The sequence below is a fragment of the Taeniopygia guttata genome, chromosome 16 (assembly GCF_048771995.1).
Source record: "Taeniopygia guttata chromosome 16, bTaeGut7.mat, whole genome shotgun sequence".
NCBI lineage: Eukaryota > Metazoa > Chordata > Aves > Passeriformes > Estrildidae > Taeniopygia > Taeniopygia guttata.
The window spans coordinates 4,673,424-4,697,098 of NC_133041.1; the positions used below are offsets into that span (position 1 = coordinate 4,673,424).

General features: G+C 50.2%; 2 protein-coding genes across 9 annotated transcripts in view; both read left to right on the forward strand.

Moving 5' to 3' along the window:
• EIF3CL (eukaryotic translation initiation factor 3 subunit C like) overlaps nt 1–7,277 on the forward strand; it is a 43,068-nt gene extending 35,791 nt beyond the window's left edge. For 3 of the 5 annotated variants that reach the window (XM_041719506.2, XM_041719507.2, XM_041719508.2), the window contains 4 exons: nt 1,231–1,296; nt 2,760–2,847; nt 6,314–6,476; nt 6,645–7,277. In XM_041719506.2, the coding sequence (XP_041575440.1) occupies nt 1,231–1,296; nt 2,760–2,847; nt 6,314–6,476; nt 6,645–6,724 (397 nt within the window). In that variant the 3' untranslated portion in view covers nt 6,725–7,277. Of the gene's footprint in view, nt 1–1,230; nt 1,297–2,759; nt 2,848–5,690; nt 5,748–6,313; nt 6,477–6,644 lie in introns of those variants that run through there. The other 2 variants (XM_072936436.1, XM_041719512.2) reach the window with 2 other exon arrangements.
• A 2,787-nt stretch (nt 7,278–10,064) lies between these two features.
• Nucleotides 10,065–22,678, forward strand: PRODH2 (proline dehydrogenase 2). 4 transcript variants are annotated; one of them, XM_072936444.1, is made up of 11 exons: nt 10,068–10,202; nt 10,299–10,461; nt 12,293–12,483; nt 13,641–13,761; nt 14,839–14,919; nt 15,040–15,120; nt 15,877–16,029; nt 17,018–17,184; nt 18,947–19,057; nt 20,956–21,032; nt 22,345–22,640. In XM_072936444.1, the coding sequence occupies exons 1-11, from the start codon at nt 10,087–10,089 to the stop codon at nt 22,512–22,514; spliced, it is 1,431 nt and encodes a 476-aa protein (XP_072792545.1). In that variant the 5' UTR covers nt 10,068–10,086; the 3' UTR covers nt 22,515–22,640. The 4 variants fall into 4 exon arrangements, with proteins under 4 accessions (XP_072792546.1, XP_072792547.1, XP_072792548.1 ...); XM_072936445.1 differs by lacking the exon at nt 17,018–17,184 and having other exon boundaries at nt 10,065–10,202; nt 22,345–22,678; XM_072936446.1 differs by lacking the exon at nt 18,947–19,057 and having other exon boundaries at nt 10,066–10,202; nt 22,345–22,643.
• Nucleotides 22,679–23,675: the final 997 nt, after the last annotated feature.

A 23,675-nucleotide genomic window follows, 5' to 3' on the forward strand; every position in this document is an offset into this window, starting at 1 on the left:
GGGATTTTGGGCAATTTTGGGCAAATTTTGGCCATTTTTGGGTGATTTTAGAGGGATTTTAGAGGGATTTTTGGGGGTTTTTGGGGAGATTTACGGTTAAAAATGAGGATTTGAGGTGCTCAGGTGAGTCTCAGGTGAGTCTCAGGTGAGCACACCTGGACACAGGTGAAAAATTTTTGGGGTAAATTTGGGCAAATTTTGGCAATTTTGGGTGAATTTTCGGCAATTTTGAGCGATTTTAGGGCGGTTTTATGGGGATTTTCGGGGTTTTTTGGGAGATTTAGGGTTAAAAATGAGGATTTGAGGTGCTCAGGTGAGTCTCAGCTGAGTCTCACCTGGGCAGGTGTGGCCAGGTAAAGAAAAACGTGAATTTCGGGGAATTTTGGGCGAATTTTGGCAATTTTGGGTGATTTTAGGGGGATTTTAAGAGAATTTGGGGTAAAAAATGTGGATTTGAGGTGCCCAGGTGCACCCAGGTGTGCCCAGGTAAGGAAATTTAGCCAATTTTGGAATATTTTGGGATATTTTGGGACATTTTGGGGCAGGAAATGAGAATTTGGGGGGTCAGGGGCGTGCCCAGGTGTGCCCAGGTGTGCCCAGCTGCCCCCAGGTGTGCCCAGCTGCCCCCAGGTGTGCCCAGGTGTGCCCCAGGTACCCTCAGGTGTGCCCAGGTGTATCCCAGGTGTGCCCAGGTGTATCTCAGGTGTATCTCAGGTGTGCCCAGGTGTGCCCAGGTGTGCCCAGGTGCCCCAGGTGTGCCCAGGTGTGCCCAGGTGTGCCAGGTGTGCCAAGGTGGCCCCAGGTGTATCTCAGGTGTGCCCAGGTGTGCCCAGGTGTGCCCAGGTGCCCCAGGTGTGCCCAGATGTGCCCAGGTGTGCCCAGGTGTGCCCAGGTGTATCTCAGGTGGTGCCCAGGTGTGCCCAGGTGTGCCCAGGTGTGCCCAGGTGTATCTCAGGTGTGCCCAGCTGTGCCCAGGTGTGCCCCAGGTGTGCCCAGGTGTGCCCAGGTGTGCCCAGGTGTATCCCAGGTACCCCCAGGTGTGCCCAGGTGTATCTCAGGTGCCCCCAGGTGCCCCCAGGTGCCCCCAGGTGCCCCCAGGTGCCCCCAGGTGTGCCCAGGTGTATCTCAGGTGTGCCCAGGTGTGCCCAGGTGTGCCCAGGTGCCCCCAGGTGTGCCCAGGTGTATCCCAGGTGTGCCCAGGTGTGCCAGCTGTGCCCTCTGTGCCCGCAGGAAGATCCAGGAGGAATCTCTCCGCACGTACCTGTTCACCTACAGCAGCGTCTACGACTCCATCAGGTCCGTTTTTTGGGGGGAAAAATGGGGATTTTGGGTCAAAAAAAAGAAAAAAAAATAATTTTTGGGGTGAAAAATGGGGATTTTGGAGTTTAAAAAAAAATATTAATTTTGGGGTAAAAAAAAAGCTTATTTGGGGGTAAAAAATGGGAATTTTGGGGTATAAAAAGCGGGTTTGGGGGTAAAAAAAAGTGAATTTTGGGGTAAAAAATTTGAATTCGGACGGGAAAAATTGGTGAGTTTTGGGGTTAAAAATGTAAATTTTCAGGTAAAAAATGGAGGAGTTAAAAGGGAAAAATTGGTGAATTTTAGGGTAAAAAAATAATTTTGGGGTATAAAAAGTGGGTTTGGGGGCAAATAAAACTGAATTTTCGGGTAAAAATGTGAATTCTGAACGGAAAAATTGGTGAATTTAGAAGGGAAAAATTGGTGATTTGGGGTAAAAAATGGATTTTGGGGTGAAAAATGGGAATTTTGGGGTAAAAAAACCTGGATTTTGGGGTAAAAAATGTGAATTTTGGGGTAAAAAAGGGTGATTTGGGGTAAAAAAAAAAGCGAATTTTGGGGTAAAAAATGTGAATTTTGGGGTAAAAAAGTGTATTTGGGTATAAAAAAAAGTTAATTTTGGGTAAAAAATAGCGGCTTTACAAGGCAAAAATTGGTGAATTTTGGGGTTAAAAAAATGTGAATTTTGGGCTAAAAAATGTGAATTTTGGGGTAAAAAGGGGTGAATTTAGAAGGGAAAAATTAGTGAATTTTGGGGTAAAAAAATGTGAATTTTGGGGTAAAAAGGGGTGAATTTAGAAGGGGAAAATTAGTGAATTTTGGGGTAAGAAACAGCTATTTTAGAAGAAAAAAACTAGTGAATTTTGGGGTAAAAAATATAAATTTTGGGGTAAATAAGAGTGGATTTAAAAGGGGAAAGTTGGTGAATTTTGGGGTAAGAAATGTGAACTTTGGGGTAAAAACTAGCGATTTTAGAAGGGAAAAATTGGTGAATTTTGGGGTAAAAAATCATAAATTTTGGGGTAAAAAAATAATTTTAGGGTACAAAAAAAGTTGATTTTGGGGTAAAAATGAATTTTTCGGGTAAAAAATAGCAGATTTAAAAGGCAAAAATTGGTGAATTTTGGGGTAAAAAAATGTGAATTTTGGCATAAAAAGGGGTGAATTTATAAGGGAAAAATTGGTGAATTTTGGGGTAAAAAGGGGTGAATTTAGAAGGGAAAAATTTGTGGATTTTGGGTAAAAAATATTAATTTTGGGGTAAAAAATGTGAATTTTTGGGTAAAAAATAGGAATTTTGGGGTAAAAAAATAATGAATTTTGGGGTAAAAAGGGGTGAATTTAGAAGGGAAAAATTAGTGAATTTTGGGGTAAAAAAACCACAAATTTTGGGGTAAGAAATACTTTGGGTGTAAGAGGGCCGGATTTTGGGTTGAAAAAGGGGGATTTTGGGCCGGCAGCATGGAGACGCTGGCGGCCATGTTCGAGCTGGACCTGCCGACGGTGCACGGCATCATCAGCAAGATGATCATCAACGAGGAGCTGATGGTGAGCGCCTTTTGGGGCAAATTCCGGCCGGTTTGGGTCAAAAGGGAAATTTGGGGGATTTGGGGTCATTTCCGGCTCGGTTTGGGTCACCCGCGGGCAAATTCGGGGCAGTTTTGGGGCAGTTTTGGTGTTTTGGGGTCAAATTTGGGAACAGGTTGGGTGATTTTGGGTCAGATTTGGGGCAGTTTTGGGGTCAATTTTGGGGTCAGATTGGGTGATTTTGGGGCAGTTTTGGGGTCAATTTTGGTGATTTTGGGTCAAATTTGGGTTCTAATTGTGTGATTTTGGGACAGTTTTGGGGCAGTTTTGGGGTCAATTTTGGTGATTTTGGGTCAAATTTGGGTTCTAATTGTGTGATTTTGGGACAGATTTGGGATCAGGTTGGGTGATTTTGGTTCAAATTTTGGGTCAGATTGTGTCAAATCTTGGGTTTAATTTGGGGGAGTTTTGGGTCATTTGGGCTCATTTTGGGTCATTTTGGGTCACTTGGGGTCAATTTGGGTGATTTGGGGTCAAATTTGGGGCCGTTTTGGGGTCAATTTTGGTGATTTTGGGTCAAATTTGGGGCAGTTTTGGGGTTAATTTTGATGATCTTGGGTCAAATTTGGGGTCAGGTTGGGTGATTTTGGGGCAGATTTGGGGCGGGTTTTGGGTCAAATTTGGGGTCAGATTGGGTGATTTTGGGTCAGTTTTGGGGAAGTTTTGGGGTAAATTTTGGTGATTTTGGGGCAGTTTTGGAATCAATTTTGGTGGTTTTGGGTCAAATTTGGGGCAGTTTTTGGTGTAAATTTTGGTGATTTTGGGTCAATTTTGGGAACAATTTGGGTGATTTTGGGTCAGATTTGGGGCAGTTTTTGCGTCAATTTTGGTGATTTTGGGTCAGATTTGGGATGAGGTTGGGTGATTTTGGGTCAAATTTTAGGGGTTTAGATTGGGTCAAATCTTGGGTTTAATTTTGGGGAGTTTTGGGTTATTTGGGCTCAATTTGGGGAGTTTAGGGTCACTTGGGGTGAATTTGGGTGATTTGGGGTCACATTTGGGGCAGTTTTGGGGTCAATTTTGGTGATTTTGGGTCAGATTTGGGGCAGTTTTGGGGTCAATTTTGGTGATTTTGGGACAGATTTGGGGCAGTTTTTGGGTCAATTTTGGTGATTTTGGGTCAGATTTGGGAACAGGTTGGGTTATTTTGGGGCAGATTTGGGGCAGTTTTTGGGTCAAATTTGGGGTCAGATTGGGTGATTTTGGGTCAGATTTGGGGCAGTTTTGAGGTCAATTTTGGTGATTTTGGGTCAAATTTGGGGTGGTGTTGGGAGATTTTGGGACAGATTTGGGGTCAATTTTGGGGTCAATTTTGGTGATTTTGGGTCAAATTTGGGGCAGTTTTGGGGTTAATTTTGATGATCTTGGGTCAAATTTGGGGTCTGGTTGGGTGATTTTGGGTCAGATTTAGGGCGGTTTTGGGTCAATTTTGGGGATTTTGGGTCAAATTTGGGGCAGTTTTGGGATCAATTTTGGTGATTTTGGGTCAAATTTGGGGTCTGGTTGGGTGATTTTGGGTCAAATTTGGGGTCAGGTTGGGTGATTTTGGGGCAGTTTTGGGGTCAATTTTAGGGTCAATTTTGGTGATTTTCGGTTAAATTTGGGGCAGTTTTTGGGTCAATTTTGGTGATTTTGGGTCAGATTTGGGGTCAGATTGGGTGATTTTGGGTCAGATTTGGGGTCAGATTGGGTCAAATCTTGGGTTTAATTTCGGGGAGTTTTGGGGCATTTGGGCTCATTTTGGGGAGTTTTGGGTTACTTGGGGTGAATTTGGGTGATTTGGGGTCAATTTAGGGCGGTTTTGGGGCAAATTTGGGGCAGTTTGGGTGATTTTGGGGCAGATTTGAGGCAGTTTTGGGGTCAGTTTATGTGATTTTGGGTCAAATTTGGGGTCTGGTTGGGTGATTTTGGGTCAGATTTGGGGCCATTTTGGGGTCAATTTTGGTGATTTTGGGTCAAATTTGGGGTCAGGTTGGGTGATTTTGGGTCAAATTTGGGAACAAGTTGGGTGATTTATGTCAAATTTGGGGTCAGATTGGGTGATTTTGAGTCAAATTTGGGGCAGTTTTTGGGTCAAATCTGGGGTCAGATTGGGTCAAATCTTGGGTTAAATTTTGGGGAGTTTTGGGTCACTTGGGGTCAATTTGGGTGATTTGGGGTCACATTTGGGGCAGTTTTGGGGTCAATTTCAGTGATTTTGGGTCAAATTTGGGTCACTTGAAATTTGGGCTCAATTTGGGTCATTTTGGGGTCGGTTTGGGTGATTTTGGGGCAGATTTGGGGCAGTTTTGGTGGGATTTCAGGTGGGGTTTTGGGGGTTACCTGCAGCACAGGTGAGTCACCTGTGACCCCGTTTGGGGCCATTTTGGGGTGATTTTGGTCGGGTTTGGGGCAATTTTGGGCAGTTTTGGGGCAATCTCAGGTGGGTTTTCAGGGGTTACCTGCAGGACAGGTGAGCCTCACCTGGGCCCACTTTAGACCTCACTGGATGAGCCCAAGGTCACCACGATGATGGGGTGACCCCATTTGGGGCCATTTTGGGGTGATTTTGGGCAGGTTTGGGGTGATTTTTGGTAGTTTTGGGGTGATTTCGGGTGGGTTTTTGGGGGTTACCTGCAGGACAGGTGAGTCTCACCTGGGCCCACTTTAGACCTCACTGGATGAGCCCAAGGTCACCATGATGGTGGGGTGACCCCATTTGGGGCCATTTTGGGGTGATTTTGGGCAGTTTTGGGGCGATTTTGGGTGGGTTTTTGGGGGGGTTACCTGCAGGACAGGTGAGTCTCACCTGGGCACACCTGCAGGCCTCGCTGGACCAGCCCACGGCCACGGTGATGATGGGGTGACCCCGTTTGTGGCCATTTTGGGGTGATTTTGGGCAGTTTTGGGGTGATTTTGGATGGGTTTTTGGGGCGGTTACCTGCAGGACAGGTGAGTCTCACCTGGGCACACCTGCAGGCCTCGCTGGACCAGCCCACAGCCACGGTGATTGTGGGTTGACCCCATTTGATGCCATTTTGGGGTGATTTTGAGCAGGTTTGGGGCAGTTTTGGGGTGATTTCGGGTGGGTTTTTGGGGGTTACCTGCAGGACAGGTGAGCCTCACCTGGGCCCACTTAAGACCTCACTGGATGAGCCCAAGGCCACCATGATGATGGGGTGACCCCGTTTGGGGCCATTTTGGGGTGATTTTGGGCAGTTTTGGGACGATTTTGGGTGGGTTTTTGGGGGGTTACCTGCAGGACAGGTGAGTCTCACCTGGGCACACCTGCAGGCCTCGCTGGACCAGCCCACAGCCACGGTGATGATGGGGTGACCCCGTTTGGGGCCATTTTGGGGTTATTTTGGGCAGTTTTGGAGCGATTTCGGGTGGGTTTTTGGGGGGGTTACCTGCAGGACAGGTGAGTCTCACCTGGGCACACCTGCAGGCCTCGCTGGACCAGCCCACGGCCACGGTGATGATGCACCGGACGGAGCCGACGGCCACGCAGAACCTGGCGCTGCAGCTGGCCGAGAAGTTGGGCAACCTGGTGGAGAACAACGAGCGGGTGCTGGACCAGCGGCAGGGCGCCTACGGGGGGTACTTCAGAGGTGAGCACACCTGGGCACACCTGGGCACACCTGGGGGCACCTGGGAGGGAGAGAACAAAAAAAACCCGGTGGAAATGGGGTGAAAAATGGGGATTTTGGGGGGTTTTTGGGTTACCTGGGCACACCTGAGCCCTGCCCCGTTCTCACCTGTCCCATCTTGTCCTGCAGACCAGAAAGATGGCGGATACCGCAAAGGTGACGGGTACCTGCGGCGGGGCGGCTTCCGGCAGGAGCGCGGCAACTACTGACCCACACCTGCCCCATGGATCCTTACCTGCCCCATAGATCCCTTACCTGCCCCATGGATCCTCACCTGTTCTACAAATTCACTCACCTGGGCAAAAAGTCATCACCTGCCCCATGGACCCCTCACCTGCCCCATGGACCCCTCACCTGCCCCATAGATCCCTTACCTGCCCCATGGATCCTCACCTGCCCCATAGATTCCTCACCTGCCCTATGGATTCCTCACCTGCCCCATAGATCCCTCACCTGCCCCATGGATCCCTTACCTGCCCCATAGATCCCTCACCTGCCCCATAGATCCCTTACCTGCCCCATAGATCCCTTACCTGCCCCATAGATCCTCACCTGTTCTACAAATTCACTCACCTGGGCAAAAAGTCATCACCTGCCCCACGGACCCCTCACCTGCCCCATAGATCCCTTACCTGCCCCATAGATCCTTCACCTGCCCCATGGATTCCCTCACCTGCCCCATAGATCCCTCACATGCCCCATAGATCCTCACCTGTTCCATCAAGGGTCCCACAGCTGGAAATGAATAAATTAATTATTAAAGAGCATGGTAATGAGGAGTTAATTAATTCATTAGGCAGGGGCTGCCCCATAGATCCTGGCCCTGCCCCATAAGTGGCCCCAAAGTTTCTCCCCTCACGTTTTCCCGCCTTTTTTCCTCACATTTTCCCGCCTTTTTTCCTCACGTTTTCCCGCCTTTTTTCCTCCCCTCACGTTTTCCCGCCTTTTTTCCTCACATTTTCCCGCCTTTTTTCCCCCCTCACGTTTTCCCGCCTTTTTTCCTCCCTCACATTTTCCCGCCTTTTTCCTTCCCTCACGTTTTCCCACCATTTTTTTTCCCCTCACGTTTTCCCGCCTTTTTTCTCCCCTCACGTTTTCCCTCCATTTTTCCTCCCCTCACATTTTCCCTCCTTTTTTCCCCCCTCACATTTTCCCGCCTTTTTCCCTTCCCTCACATTTTCCCGCCTTTTTTCCCCCCTCACATTTTCCCGCCATTTTTGTTCCCCTCACGTTTTCCCGCCTTTTTCCTCTGTCACATTTTCCCGCCTTTTTCCTCCCCTCACATTTTCCCGCCTTTTTCCCTCCCTCACATTTTCCCGCCTTTTTCCTCTGTCACATTTTCCCGCCTTTTTCCTCCCCTCACATTTTCCCGCCTTTTTCCCTCCCTCACATTTTCCCGCCTTTTTCCCTCCCTCACATTTTCCCGCCTTTTTTCCCCCCTCACATTTTCCCGCCTTTTTTCCCCCCTCACATTTTCCCGCCTTTTTTCCCCCCTCACATTTTCCCGCCTTTTTTCCTCCCTCACATTTTCCCGCCTTTTTTCCCCCCTCACATTTCCCGCCTTTTTTGTTCCACTCACATTTTCCCGCCATTTTCTTCCCTCACATTTTCCCGCCATTTTCCCCCCTCACATTTTCCCGCCTTTTTCCCCCCTCACATTTTCCCGCCATTTTTCCCCCTCACGTTTTCCCGCCTTTTTTCCCCCCTCACATTTTCCCGCCTTTTTTCCCCCTCACATTTTCCCGCCTTTCCCCCCCCCTTACATTTTCCCGCCTTTTTTCATCCCCTCACATTTTCCCGCCTTTTTTCCCCCTCACATTTTCCCTCCTTTTTCCCCCTCACATTTTCCCGCCTTTTTCCTCCCCTCACATTTTCCCTCCTTTTTCCCCCTCACATTTTCCCGCCTTTTTCCTCCCCTCACATTTTCCCTCCTTTTTTCCCCTCACGTTTTCCCGCCTTTTTCCCCCTCACATTTTCCTGCCTTTTTTCTCCCCTCACGTTTTCCCGCCTTTTTTTTCACATTTTCCCGCCTTTTTTCCCCCTCACGTTTTCCCGCCATTTTGTTTGATCCACAAATTCCACTCCCATAACTCAATTTTAATAAAACAACAATTTTAAAACCCTTAATTAATTATCCCTCATTAATTAACAGCGCCCCCTGCGATGTGACTTTCCCCGTCCATTCCGCCCCATTGCTCCCACCCATTTTAATAAAATTAATTCATTGATTAATACAAATATGAATTAATTAAACGATTACTTATTAATTAGCGATTTATTAACGAGCAGCAAACCCCTGCCCCATAATCAACTCCCCATTTCCATAAAATTAATTAAGTGAAAGATGAAAAACACGCATCAATTACCTTAAATTATTAATTAATTAATCAATCAGCCCTGGTTAATGAGCGACGAGGGGCTGCGCCCTGCCCCCAAAAACCTTCGGCCATTAATTACTCATTAAAAACCCTCGTTAATGAGTGACCGGGGGGGGGAGGGGCGGCTGTGCCCCTCATTAATCCCTCACTAATTAACCGCGTTAATGAGTGACTCGGGGGGGGGTGGGGGATAAAATTCCCTCCCCCACCTCCCTCAGGGCCTTCCCGGCGCCGCCATGGGGCAGGGGGGGTCCCTGCTGAGATCTGTGGGGCAGGGGAGATCTGTGGGGCAATCTATGGGGGGATTTATGGGGGGATCTATGGGGGGATCTATGGGGCAGGGGAGGTCCTTGGGGGGATCTATGGGGCGATCTATGGGGGGATTTATGGGGGGATCTATGGGGCAGGGCAGATCTATGGGGCAGGGGAGGTCCTTGGGATTTATGGGGGGATCTATGGGGGGATTTATGGGGGGATCTATGGGGCAGGGGAGGTCCTTGGGGGGATTTATGGGGGGGTCCCTGTGGAGATCTGTGGGGCAGGGCAGACCTATGGGGGGATTTATGGGGCAGGGGAGGTCCTTGGGATTTATAGGGAGATCTGTGGGGGGATTTATGGGGGGATCTATGGGGCAGGGGAGGTCCTTGGAGGGATTTATGGGGGGATTTATGGGGGGATCTATGGGGCAGGGCAGATCTATGGGGCAGGGGAGGTCCTTGGGATTTATGGGGGGATCTATGGGGGGATTTATGGGGAGATCTATGGGGCAGGGGAGATCTATGGGGCAGGGCAGATCTATGGGGCAGGGGAGATCTATCGGGGGATTTATGGGGGGATCTATGGGGCAGGAGAGATCTATGGGGGGATTTATGGGGGGATCTATGGGGCAGGGAGCATCCCTGAGGGGATTTATGGGGAGATCTGTGGGGGGATTTATGGGGGGATCTATGGGGCAGAAACCATCCTTGGGGGGATCTATGGGGCAGAGGAGATCTATGGGGGGATCTATGGGACAGGGAGGGGTTAAGGGTGGATCTATGGGTCAGGGAAGCTCTATGCCGAGATCTATGGGGCAGGGAGGCTCTATGGGCGGATCTATGGGTCAGGAGGGTTCTATGGGGGGATCTGTGGGTCAGGAGGGATCAGTGGGTCAGGAGGGCTCCATGGGGCGGCGTGTGGGGCAGGAGGGATCTATGCCGGGATCTATGGGTCAGGAGGGATCAGTGGGTCAGGAGGGCTCCATGGGGCGGCGTGTGGGTCAGGAGGGCTCCATGGGGCAATCAGTGGGTCAGGAGGGCTCCATGGGGGAATCTGTGGGTCAGGAGGGATCAGTGGGTCAGGAGGGCTCCATGGGGCGGCGTATGGGGCAGGAGGGATCTATGGGCGGATCTGTGGGTCAGGAGGGATCTGTGGGTCAGGAGGGCTCTATGGGGCGGCGTGTGGGGCAGGTGCAGGCGCAGCTGGGGCAGGGCCGGGCGCTGGCGGTGCTGACTTGGGGGGAGCTGCTCCGGGCCCTGCTGGTGCTCGGCCTGTGCGCCCACCCCCGGCTGCAGCGCGACCCCCAGGCGGTGAGACCCACAAGTGGGGGGCGGGACCCATAGAGACAGCCCTGACCCATAGACAGACCCATAGACAGACCCACAAGTGGGGGGCAGGACCCATAGAGACAGCCCTGCCCCATAGAGAGCCCTGCCCCATAGACAGAGCCCTGACCCATAGATGGAGCCTGACCCATAGACAGACCCATAGACAGACCCACAAGTGGGGGGCGGGCCCCATAGAGAGCCTGACCCATAGACAGACCCATAGAGAGAGCTGTGACCCATAGACAGACCCAGAGACAGACCCATAGATGGAGCCCTGACCCATAGACAGACCCATAGATGGAGCCCTGCCCAATAGACAGAGCCCTGCCCCAGAGACAGACCCAGAGACAGACCCACAAGTGGGGGGCAGCACCCCATAGACAGAGCCCTGACCCATAGAGAAACTCCATTTCCCCCCATTTCCCCCAATTTCTCCCCATTTTATTCCCCCCATTTCCCCCAAAATTTCTCCCCATTTCCCCCATTTTTTTTACGTTTTCCCCAATTTTTTCCCAAATTTTCCCCAATTTTTCCCTATTTCCTCCCCTTTTTTTTCAAATTTCCCCCAATTTTCCCCATTTTCCCCCATTTTCCCCCATTTCCCCCCCATTTCCCACCCATTTTCCCCCATTTTTTTTACTTTTTTCCCAATTTTTCCCCATTTCCCCCAATTCTTTTCAATTTTTTCCCAATTTTTCCCAATTTTACCCAATTTTCCCCATTTTCCCCCATTCCCCCCATTTTCCTGCCCATTCCCCCCCATTTTCCCCCCATTTCCCCCCATTTTATCCCCATTTTCCCCCCTTTTTTTTCAATTTTTCCCAATATTTTCCCAATTTCCCCCCATTTCTCCCCATTTCCCCCCATTTTCTCCTTTTCCCCCCATTTCTCCCCATTTCTCCCCATTTTACTCAATTTTTTCTCATTTTTCCCCATTTTTCCCCATTTTCCCCATTTTTCCCCATTTTTCCCCATTTTTCCCCCATTCCCCCAATTTCCCCCCATTTCCCCCCATTTTTTCCTATTTTTTCCCAATTTTTCCCCCATTTCCCCCAATTTCCCCCCATTTCCCCCCATTTTCTCCCCAATTTCCCCCCATTTCCCCCAACTTTATCCCCATTTTTCCACATTTTCCCCCATTTTCTCCATTTTTCCCCCTTTTTTTTTCCATTTTTCCCTATTTTCCCCCATTTCCCCCCATTTTTCCCCATATCTTCCCATTTTATCCCAATTTTGCCCCATTTTTTCCCAATTTTCCCCCATTTCCCCTATTTTTTTTCTATTTTTTTTCAATTTTTTTTCAATTTTTTCCCAATTATCCCCAATTTTTTCCCATTTCCCCCATTTTTTCCCCATTTTTCCCTATTTCCCCCCTTTTTTTTCAATTTTTCCCAATATTTTCCCAATTTCCCCCCATTCCCCCCATTTTTTTCCCAATTCCCCCCATTTTCTCCCCATTTCCCCCCATTTTCCCCTTTTTATCTCCATTTTCCCCCATTTCCCCCATTTTCCTCCATTTTTTCCTAATTTTTTCCCAATTTCCCCCCAATTTTCACCATTTCCCCCCATTTTATCCCCATTCTTCCTCATTTTTTCCCCATTTCCCCCATTTTTCCCAATTTTCCCCCTTTTTCCCCCATTTCCCCCCATTTCTCCCCATTTTCTCCCCAATTTCCCCCAATTTTTTTCGTTTTTTTTTCCCGATTTTCCCGATTTTCCCCCATTTTATCCCCATTTTACCCATTTTCCCCATTTTTTTTCAATTTTTTCTCATTTTTCCCCATTTCCCCCAATTTCCCCCCTCTCCCCGCAGTTCCTGCTGCTGTCCCGCCGGGCTCTGGGCCGCCGCCTCTGGCGGCTGCTGCTCTCGGTGTCGCTGTGGGGTCACTTCGCTGTGGGGCTCAGCCCCACGGCCGTGGCGGTTTTGGGCCGGCGGCTCCGGGCCCGGGGGCTGCGGCCGCTGCTGGCGCTGCCCCTGGAGGGGGACGCGCCCCACGGACAGGGGTCAGCACTTGGGGGGCACTTGGGGGGCGGCTGTGGGGTGGTTGTGGGGGTTTGGGGTCACTGATGGAGCAGTTGTGGGGCAGTTATGGGGTCACTTATGGGGCAGTTATGGGGTTTGGGGTCACTTATGGGGCACTTATGGGGCAGTTATGGGGTTTGGGGTCACTTATGGGGCACTTATGGGGCAGTTATGGGGCAATTATGGGGTTTTGGGGTCAATTGTGGGGCGGTTATGGGGTCAATTATGGGGCAGTTATGGGGGCACTTGGGGGGTGCAGGGGGCACTGGGGGAGTGTGGGGGGCACTAATGGGGCAGTTATGGGGCAGTTATGGGTCACTAATGGGGTGTGGGGGTCACTTATGGGGCAGTTATGGGGTTTTGGGGTCACTTATAGGTCACTAATGGGGCAGTTATGGGGCAGTTATGGGGGTTTGGGGTCACTTATGGGGCAGTTATGGGGTTTTGGGGGCACTTGTGGGGCAGTTTCGGGGTCACTAATGGGGTTTTGGGGTCACTAATGGGTCACTTGTGGGTCATTTGTGGGTCACTGATGGGGTTTGGGGTCACTTATGGGTCACTGATGGAGTTTGGGATCACTTGTGGGGCAGTTTCGGGGTCCCTTATGGTGCTCGGGGGTCACTTGTGGGGCAGGGAGGAGTTTGGGGTCACTTATGGGTCACTCGTGGGTCACTGATGGGGTTTTGGGGTCACTTATGGGTCACTTACAGGTCACTCATGGGGTGTAGGGGTCACTTGTGGGTCACTAATGGGGTTTTGGGGTCACTTATGGGGTGTAGGAGTCACTGATGGGGCAGTTATGGGGTCACTTGTGGGTCGTTTTAGGGTCACTTGTGGGGCAATTATGGGTCACTGATGGGGTTTTAGGGTCACTTGTGGGTCATTGATGGGGTTTTGGGGTCACTTACGGGGCAGTTCTGGGGTCACTTGTGGGGCAGTTCTGGGGTCACTTGTGGGGTTTGGGGTCACTTGTGGGGCAGGGAGGCGCAGCTGCAGCAGAACTGTGGGGCAGCGCTCCGATGTGTGGGGCAGTTCTGGGTCACTTGTGGGGCAGGGAGGCTCTCAGTGTCACTTGTGGGGCAGTTATGGGGCAGTTCTGGGTCACTTGTGGGGCAGTTATGGGTCACTTGTGGGGCAGGGAGGCGCGGCTGCAGCAGAACTGTGGGGCGGCGCTCCGATGTGTGGGGCTGGCGGCGGCCGCGGGCCCCGAACCCGCGATGCAGCTGAAGCTGACGGCGCTGCTGGACCCACGGCTCTGCGTGAGTGGGGCGGGTGTGGGGCAGAGGGGATCTGTGGGGCAGGGATCTGTGGGGCAGGGGGATCTATGGGGTGGGATCTGTGGGGCAGGGTGTGGGGCAGGGGTATGGGGTCTATGGGGCTGAAGCTGACGGCGCTGCTGGACCCACGGCTCTGCGTGAGTGGGGCGGGGGGATCTGTGGGGCGGGATGTGGGGCAGGGTGTGGGGTCTATGGGGTGGGGATCTGTGGGGCGGGATCTATGGGGCAGGGTGTGGGGCAGGGATGTGGGGCAGGGTGTGGGGTCCATGGGGCAGGGGGATGTGTGGGGCAGGGGGATCTGTGGGGTGGGATCTGTGGGGCAGGGTGTGGGGTGGGGATGTGGGGTCTATGGGGTCTATGGGGCAGGGGATGTGTGGGGAAGGCAGATGTGGGGTGGGATCTGTGCGGTGGGATCTGTGGGGCAGGGGTATGTGTGGGGCAGGGGGATCTATGGGGCAGGGACCTATGGGGCAGGGGTGTGGTGGGATCTGTGGGGCAGGAGATCTGTGGGGCAGATTTGGGATCTATGGGGCAGATTTGGGATCTATGGGGCAGGGCTGTGATCTATGGGGCAGATTTAGGATCTATGGGGCAGGATTGGAATCTATGGGGCAGATTTGGATCTATGGGGCAGATTTGGGATCTATGGGGCAGATTTGGGATCTATGGGGCAGATTCGGGATCTATGGGGCAGATTTGGGATCTATGGGGCAGGATTGGGATCTATGGGGCAGATTTGGGATCTATGGGGCAGATCAATGGGGCAGGATCGGGATCTATGGGGCAGGATTAAATCTATGGGTCAGGATTAAATCTCTGGGGCACATTCGGATCTATGGGGCAGATTTGGATCTATGGGGCAGGATTGGGATCTATCGGGCAGGATTGGGATCTATGGGGCAGATTTGGATCTATGGGGCAGATTTGGGATATATGGGGCAGATTTGGATCTATGGGGCAGATCTATGGGGCAGGATCGGGATCTATGGGGCAGGATTAAATCTATGGGGCAGGATTAAATCTATGGGGCAGCTCACCCCTCCCTGGCCACGCCCCCAGGAGAAAATCGCGCTCCGATTGGCTGAGCCGGAAGGGGCGGGGCTGAGCCCGGAAGAGGTGGCGGCCATGTTGGACGGGCAGGTAACCACGCCCCCTTTAACAAACCCCGCCCCCTTTGGGACAGGCCACGCCCATTTTACATAACCCCGCCCCCTTCCCAGTGACCACGCCCCCTTTGATGAAGCCCCGCCCCCTTTTCAGGCGCCGGCGCTCGATTGGCTGAGCCCGGACGAGAACGAGGCTCTGGGGCGGGGCCTGGGGCGGCTGCAGCGCGTGGTGCAGGTGAGGGGGCGGGGCCGGAGCACCTGGGCACACCCAAAACACACCTGGGCACACCTGGGCACACCTGGGGGCACCTGGGGCACACCTGGGCACACCTGGGGTTACCTGGGCACACCTGAGATACACCTGGGCACACCTGGGGCACACCTGGGCACACCTGGGCACACCTGGGACACGCCCCCGACCCCCCAAATTCTCATTTCCTGCCCCAAAATGACCCAAAATGTCCCAAAATTGTCCCAATTCCCCTACCTGGGCACACCTGAGCACACCTGAGATACACCTGGGCACACCCAAAACACACCTGGGCACACCTGGGGGCACCTGGGCACACCTGGGCACCCCTGGCACACCTGGGCACACCTGGGCATGGCCCCGACCCCCAAATTCTCATTTCCTGCCTCCAAAATAACCCAAAATCTCCCAAAATTGTCCCAATTTCCTTACCTGGGCACACCTGGGCACCCCTGGGCACACCTGGGATACACCTGGGGGTTCCTGAGATACACCTGGGCACACCTGGGGGATTTTTTGGGCACACCTGGGCACACCTGGGCACACCTGGGGGTACCTGGGCACACCTGGGCACACCTGGGCACACCTGGGCACACCTGGGGGGTATTTTGGGCACCCCTGGGCACACCTGGCACACCTGGGGGATATTTTGGGCACACCTGGCACACCTGGGCACACCTGGGCACACCTGGGCACACCTGGGGGGTATTTTGGGCACCCCTGACACCCCTGTGCCCGCAGGCGGCGGTGGCCGGGGGCGTGCAGGTGCTGGTGGACGCGGAGCTGTCCCACCTGAACCCGGCCCTCACCTGCCTCACCTGCGGCCTCATCTGGCGCCACAACCGGGCGGGGCCCCGGCCCTGGGTCTGGTACACCTGGCAGGCCTACCTGAGGGTGAGCGCACCTGGGCACCTGGGGGCACCTGGGCGCACCTGGGGGCACCTGGGGGCACCTGGGAGGGGCGGGGCAAAAAAAACCCGGTGGAAATGGGGTGGAAAATGGGGATTTTGGGGGGTTTTGGGGGTACCTGGGAACACCTGGGGGGGTAAAAACACACCTGGGCACAGCTGGGCACAGCTGGGGCACATTTTGGGGTACTTGGAGCACACCTGGGCACATTTTGGGCACATTTTGGGCACACTTTGGGCACACCTGGGCACACCTGGGGTATATTTTGGGCACATTTTGGGCACATTTTGGGCACACCTGTCCCCCCCAGGACACCAAGGCCCGGCTTGGGGCACACCTGGGCACACCTGGGGCACATTTTGGGGTACCTTGGGCAAACCGGGGGCACACCTGGGTACACCTGGGGCACATTTTGCGGTACCTGGGGCACACCTGGGCCCACTTAAATACACCTGGGCACACCTGGGCACACCTGGGGCACATTTTGGGTATATTTTGGGCACACCTGTCCCCCCAAGACACGGAGTCCCGGCTCGGGGCTCACCTGGGCACACCTGGGGGGTACCTGTGACACACCTGGGCACACCTGGGGGATATTTTGGGCACATTTTGGGCACATTTTGGGCACACCTGGGGGTACCTGTGTCACACCTGTCCCCCCAGGACACGGAGTCGCGGCTCGGGGCTCACCTGGCGCAGGTGGGGCACACCTGGGGGATATTTTGGGTATATTTTGGGTATATTTTGGGTATATTTTGGGCACACCTGTCCCCCCAGGACACGGAGTCCCTCCTCGGGGCTCACCTGGGCACACCTGGGTGATATTTTGGGCACATTTTGGGTATATTTTGGGCACACCTGTCCCCCCAGGACACCAAGTCCCGGCTCGGGGCTCACCTGGCGCAGGTGGGGCACACCTGGATGATATTTTGGGTATATTTTGGGTATATTTTGGGCACACCTGTCCCCCCAGGACACGGAGTCCCTGCTCGGGGCTCACCTGGCGCAGGTGCGGGGGGCGGGGCTGCGCTGTGGGGTGAAGTTGGTGCGCGGGGCTTACCTGGCCCAGGAGCAGGGGCGGGCCCGGGAGCGCGGCCGCCCCGCCCCCACCTGGGACACACCTGAGCAGACCTCGGCCAGGTACGGGAATTTGGGGGGATTTGGGGGGATTTTGGGGTAATATTTGGGAAATTTTGGTGGAATTTTTGTGGGGATTTTGGTGGAATTTTTTGGAAATTTTGGGGAAATTTGGAATAGTTTTTGGGAAAATTTGGTGGAATTTCAGTGAAATTTTGGGGGAAATTTTGGGGGAATTTTGGGGGATTTTGGGGGAATTTTGTGGGAATTTTGTGGGAATTTTGTGGGAATTTTGTGGGAAATTTGAAATGATTTTGGGGGAATTTGGGGAAAATTTGGGGAAATTTTGGGGGAATTTTGGAGAATTTTGGGGGAATTATGTGAGAATTTTAAGGGAATGTAGAGGGAATTTGGGGGGAATTTTGGGGAAATTTGGAATAACTTTGGGGAAATTTTGAGAGAATTTTTGGGAAAATTTGGTGGAATTTTTGGGAAATTTGGGGTAAATTTTGGGAAAATTTGGGGGAAGTATGGGAGAATTTAAGGGAATGTAGAGGGAATTTGGGGGGAATTTTGGGGAAATTTGGAATAGCTTTTGGGAAAATTTGGTGGAGCTTTGGGAAATTTTGGAGGGAATTTTGGAGTAATTTTGGAGGGAATTTTGGGGGAATTTTGGGGGAATTTTGGGTGAATTCGCACCGATTTTTGGGGTGATTTTTGGGTGAATTTTGGCTGATTTTGGGGTGATTTCTGATCCAATTTTTGGGTGAATTTGGGGTGATTTTTGTGTGAGTTTGGGCCAATTTTGGGGTGATTTGGGGGTGATTTCTGATCCAATACTTGGGTGATTTTGGGGTGATTTTGGGGTGAATTTTGGGTGAATTTTGGGTTATTTTGGGGTGATTTCTGATCCGATTTTTGGGTGAATTTTGGGCGATTTTGGGGTGATTTCTGATCCGATTTTTGGGGTGATTGTGGGCCGATTTTTGGGTGATTTTGGGGTGATTTCTGTGTGAATTTTGGGTGAATTTGGGCCGATTTCTGGGTGAATTTTGGGTGAATTTTGGGGTGATGTTGGGGTGAATTTTGGGTGAAATTTGGGTGAATTTTGGCCAATTTTGGGGTGATTTTGGGGTGATTTATGAGCCAATTTTTGGGTGATTTATGAGCCGATTTTTGGGTGATTTTTGAGCCGATTTTTGGGTGAATTTTGGGTGAACTCGCACCGATTTTTGGGGTGATTTTTGGGTGATTTCTGATCCAATTTTTGGGTGATTTTTGGGTGAATTTTGGGTGATTTATGAGCCGATTTTTGGGTGATTTTTGAGGCGATTTTGGGGTGAATTTTGGGTGAACTTGCACCGATTTTTAGGTGATTTCTGAGCCAATTTTTGGGGTGATTTTGGGATGAATTTTGGCCGATTTTGGGGGTGATTTCGGGGTGAATTCCGGGTGAATTTTGTGTGATTTTGGGGGTGAATTTTGGGTGAATTTTGGGTGATTTTTGGGCTGATTTTGGGGTGAATTTTGGCGGATTTTTGGGTGATTTTTGGGGTGAATTTTGGGTGAATTTCTGGGTGATTTTGGGGTTACTTTTGGCCGATTTCTGGGTGAATTTCGGGTGACTTTTGGGCCGATTTTGGGGTGAATTTTGGGTGATTTCTGGGTGAATTTTGGCTGATTTCTGGTTGAATTTTGGGTGAATTTGGGCCGATTTTTGGGGTGATTTCTGGGTGATTTCTGGGTGAATTTTGGGTGAATTTTGGCTGAATTTTTGGGTGACTTTTGGGTGAATTTAGGCCGATTTTGTGTCTCTCTCCCCCAGCTACGAGCGCTGCCTGGCGCTGGTTTTGGCCGCTCTGGCCCGGCCCGACCCGGGTCTGGCGCTGATGGTGGCGACGCACAACGAGGAGTCGGCCATGGCCGCGCTCCGAGGGTCAGCGGGAACGGGAAAAATGGGAGATTTTGGGATTTATTGGGGATTTATTGGGATTTATTGGGGATTTATTGGGATTTATTGGGGATTTATTGGGATTTATTGGGATTTATTGGGGTTTATTGGGATTTATTGGGATTTATTGGGATTTATTGGGATTTATAGGGGATTTATTGGGGATTTATTGGGATTTATTGGGATTTATTGGGATTTATTGGGATTTATTGGGGATTTATTGGGATTTATTGGGATTTATTGGGATTTATTGGGGATTTATTGGGATTTATTGGGATTTATTGGGATTTATTGGGATTTATTGGGATTTATTGGGATTTATTGGGGATTTATTGGGATTTATTGGGGATTTATTGGGGTTTATTGGGATTTATTGGGATTTATTGGGATTTATTGGAGATTTATTGGGATTTATTGGGATTTATTGGGATTTATTGGGATTTATTGGGATTTATTGGGATTTATTGGGATTTATTGGGATTTATTGGGGAATTTTTGGGGTTTATTGGGATTTATTGGGGTTTATTGGGAATTATTGGGATTTATTGGGATTTATTGGGATTTATTGGGATTTATTGGGGTTTATTGGGATTTATTGGGATTTATTGGGGATTTATTGGGATTTATTGGGGATTTATTGGGATTTATTGGGATTTATTGGGATTTATTGGGGATTTATTGGGATTTATTGGGGATTTATTGGGAATTATTGGGATTTATTGGGATTTATTGGGGATTTATTGGGATTTATTGGGATTTATTGGGGATTTATTGGGATTTATTGGGATTTATTGGGATTTATTGGGGATTTATTGGGATTTATTGGGATTTATTGGGATTTATTGGGATTTATTGGGGTTTATTGGGATTTATTGGGATTTATTGGGATTTATTGGGGATTTATTGGGATTTATTGGGATTTATTGGGGATTTATTGGGATTTATTGGGATTTATTGGGGTTTATTGGGATTTATTGGGAATTTATTTGGGTTTATTGGGATTTATCGGGGATTTATTGGGATTTATTGGGGATTTATTGGGGTTTATTGGGATTTATTGGGATTTATTGGGGTTTATTGGGATTTATTGGGATTTATTGGGGTTTATTGGGGATTTATTGGGATTTATTGGGATTTATTGGGATTTATTGGGAATTTATTGGGGTTTATTGGGATTTATTGGGATTTATTGGGATTTATTGGGATTTATTGGGATTTATTGGGATTTATTGGGATTTATTGGGGATTTATTGGGGATTTATTGGGATTTATTGGGATTTATTGGGATTTATTGGGATTTATTGGGGTTTATTGGGGATTTATTGGGATTTATTGGGATTTATTGGGGATTTATTGGGGATTTATTGGGGTTTATTGGGATTTATTGGGATTTATTGGGAATTTATTGGGGATTTATTGGGATTTATGGGGATTTATTGGGGATTTATTGGGATTTATCGGGGATTTATTGGGGTTTATTGGGATTTATTGGGGTTTATTGGGATTTATTGGGATTTATTGGGATTTATTGGGGATTTATTGGGATTTATTGGAGTTTATTGGGGTTTATTGGGATTTATTGGGAATTTATTGGGAACTTGTTGGGAATTTTGGGGAATTTTTTGGGAATTATTGGGAATTTTTGGGGAATTTTTTCTGGGAATTTTGGGGGAAATTTTTGGGATTTTTCTGGGAATTTTTGGGGATTTTTTTGGGGAATTTTGGGGGGATTTTTTGGGATTTTTCTCTGAATTTTTTTGCGGAATTTTTTTTGGGATTTTTGTTAATTTTTATTCAATTTTGGGTTCATTTTTTAAATTTTTTTTTTATTTTGGGCATATTTTGCCCAAAAAGCCCCGATTTGACCCCAAAATCCCCCCCAGGATGTCGCGGGTCCCGCCCGGCTCCGTTTGCTTCGGGCAACTGCGGGGGATGGGCGACAGCCTGAGCCTGGCGCTGGGTGAGTGACCCTGAGTGACCCCTGTGACCCCTGAGTGACCCCTGTGTGACCCTGAGTGACCCCTGTGACCCCTGTGACCCTGAGTGACCCTGAGTGACCCTGAGTGACCCTGAGTGACCAATGAGTGACCCTGAGTGACCCTGAGTGACCCTGAGTGACCCTGAGTGACCCTGAGTGACCCCGAGTGACCCCAATCTGACCCCTGAGTGACCCCTGAATGACCCCTGAGTGACCCCTGAGTGACCCCTGTGACCCCTGAGTGACCCTGAGTGACCCCTGAGTGACCCTGTGACCCCTGAATGACCCCTGAGTGACCCTGAGTGACCCTGAGTGACCCTGAGTGACCCCTGAGTGACCCCTGTGACCCTGAGTGACCCCTGAGTGACCCCTGTGACCCCTGAGTGACCCCTGTGACCCTGAGTGACCAATGAGTGACCCTGAGTGACCCTGAGTGACCCTGAGTGACCCCTGAGTGACCCCTGAGTGACCCCTGAGTGACCAGTGACCAATGAGTGACCCCTGAGTGACCCTGAGTGACCCCTGAGTGACCCTGAGTGACCCCTGTGACCCCTGAGTGACCCCTGAGTGACCCCTGAGTGACCCTGAGTGACCCTGAGTGACCCTGAGTGACCAATGAGTGACCCCTGAGTGACCCCTGTGACCCCTGAGTGACCCCTGAATGACCCAGAGTGACCCTGAGTGATCCCAAATCCCCCAAATCCCCCAAAATCCCCCCAAAATCCCCCCAAAAATCCCCAAAAATCCCCTTAAATGACTCCAAACTGACCCCAAGTGACCGAGTGACCCTGAGTGACCCTGAGTGACCCCAAATCCCCCAAAATGCCTCAAAAATCCCTAAAAAAAACCCTAAAATTACCCCAAACTGACCCTGAGTGACCCCAAATGACCCCGAATGACCCTGAGTGACCCCTGAGTGACCCCTGAGTGACCAATGAGTGACCAATGAGTGACCCCTGAGTGACCCAAAATCCCCCAAAAGGCCTCAAAAATCCCCCAAAAAACCCCTAAAATTACCCCAAACTGACCCCAAATGACCCCAAATGACCCTGAGTGACCCCTAAGTGACCCCTGAGTAAGCCCTGAGTGACCACTGACCACTGAGTGACCCCTGAGTGACCCCAAATCCCCCAAAATCCCCCAAAAATCCCCCAAAAATCCCTAAAAAATCCCCCAAAATCCCCTTAAACGACCCCAAATGACCCCAAATGACCCCGAGTGACCCCCGAGTGACCCCCGAGTGACCCCCGAGTGACCCCGAGTGACCCCGAGTGACCCCCGCGCTGTCCGGCAGCCTCTGGGGGGTTCCGGGTGTACAAGTCGGTGCCGGTGGGACCCCCCGAAGTGACCGTCCCGTACCTGGCGCGGCGAGCGGCCGAAAACCGCGAGGCCCTGGGCGGGGCCCGGCGCGAGCGGGAGCAGCTGTGGGCGGAGCTCCGCCGCAGGCTCCGCCCCTGGGCGTGAATCCCAAAATTTCCCAAAATTTCCCAAAAATTTCCATCAAAATCCCGAGATTTGTACGCGAAAAATAAAAAAAATTGCGTTAAAAACAGCCAAAATAGGCCCAAATATGGGAGTGGGCGGGGCTGTGGGCGTGGCTAAGCACAGGCTCCGCCCCCAGGCATAATTTCCAAAATTTCCCAAAATTCTCCCAAAGTTTCCCCAAAATTTCCATCAAAATCCTGAGATTTCCATCCGAAAAATAAAAAAAATTGCATTAAAAACGGCCAAAATCTGCCCAAATATGGGAGTGGGCGTGGCTAAGCACAGGCTCCGCCCCCCAGGTGCGAATTCCAAAATTTCCCAAAATTTTCCCAAAGTTTCCCCAAAATTAATCAAAATTCTCAAAATTTCCAACAAAAAATAAAAAAAATTGCATTTAAAACACCCAAAATATGCCCAAATATGGGAGTGGGCGTGGCTGTGGGCGGGGCTTAGGTGGAGGCTCCACCCACATCTTAAAAATTCAAAAATATCCCCCCAAAATCCTGGATTTTTAGGCCAAAATTTACAAAATTCCCATTTAAAAAGCTCAAAATTGGGCTGAGGACCCAAAACTTTCAGAAATCCCCAAAATTCTCCCAAATTTTCCACCCAAGTTGGAATTTTTGGGGAAAAATGCGGAAAAAAGACGGATTTGGGGTAAAAACAAAAACTAAAAGTGAATTTTTTTGTTATATTGGGAAAAAGAAAATTTTTTGGGGAAAATGGGGATTTTGGGGGGAAAAAGTAAAATTTTGGGGACAAAATGCAGAAGTTTTGGGGGGAGAAAAAGGCGGATTTTTGGGGGAAAAAAGTGGATTTTTTCTGGAAAAATGTGGATTTTAAAAGGATTTTTTATTTTTTAACGGAAAAGGGGACATTTTGGGAGAAAAATAAAATTTTTTAGATAATTCAAAGCGGGGAAAACGTGGATTTATGGGAGTAAAAAGGTGAATTTTTGGGTGAAAAATGTGAATTTTGGGGAATGAAATGCAGATTTTGGGCAAAAAAAGGTGAATTTTTGGGGAGGGAAGGGGGATTTGAGGGGAAAAAATGACAATTTGGGCGCAAAAATAAAGATTTTGGGGGAAGAAAATCAGATTTCGAGGGGTAAAAGTAGAATTTGGGTCAAAAAAAAGTGGA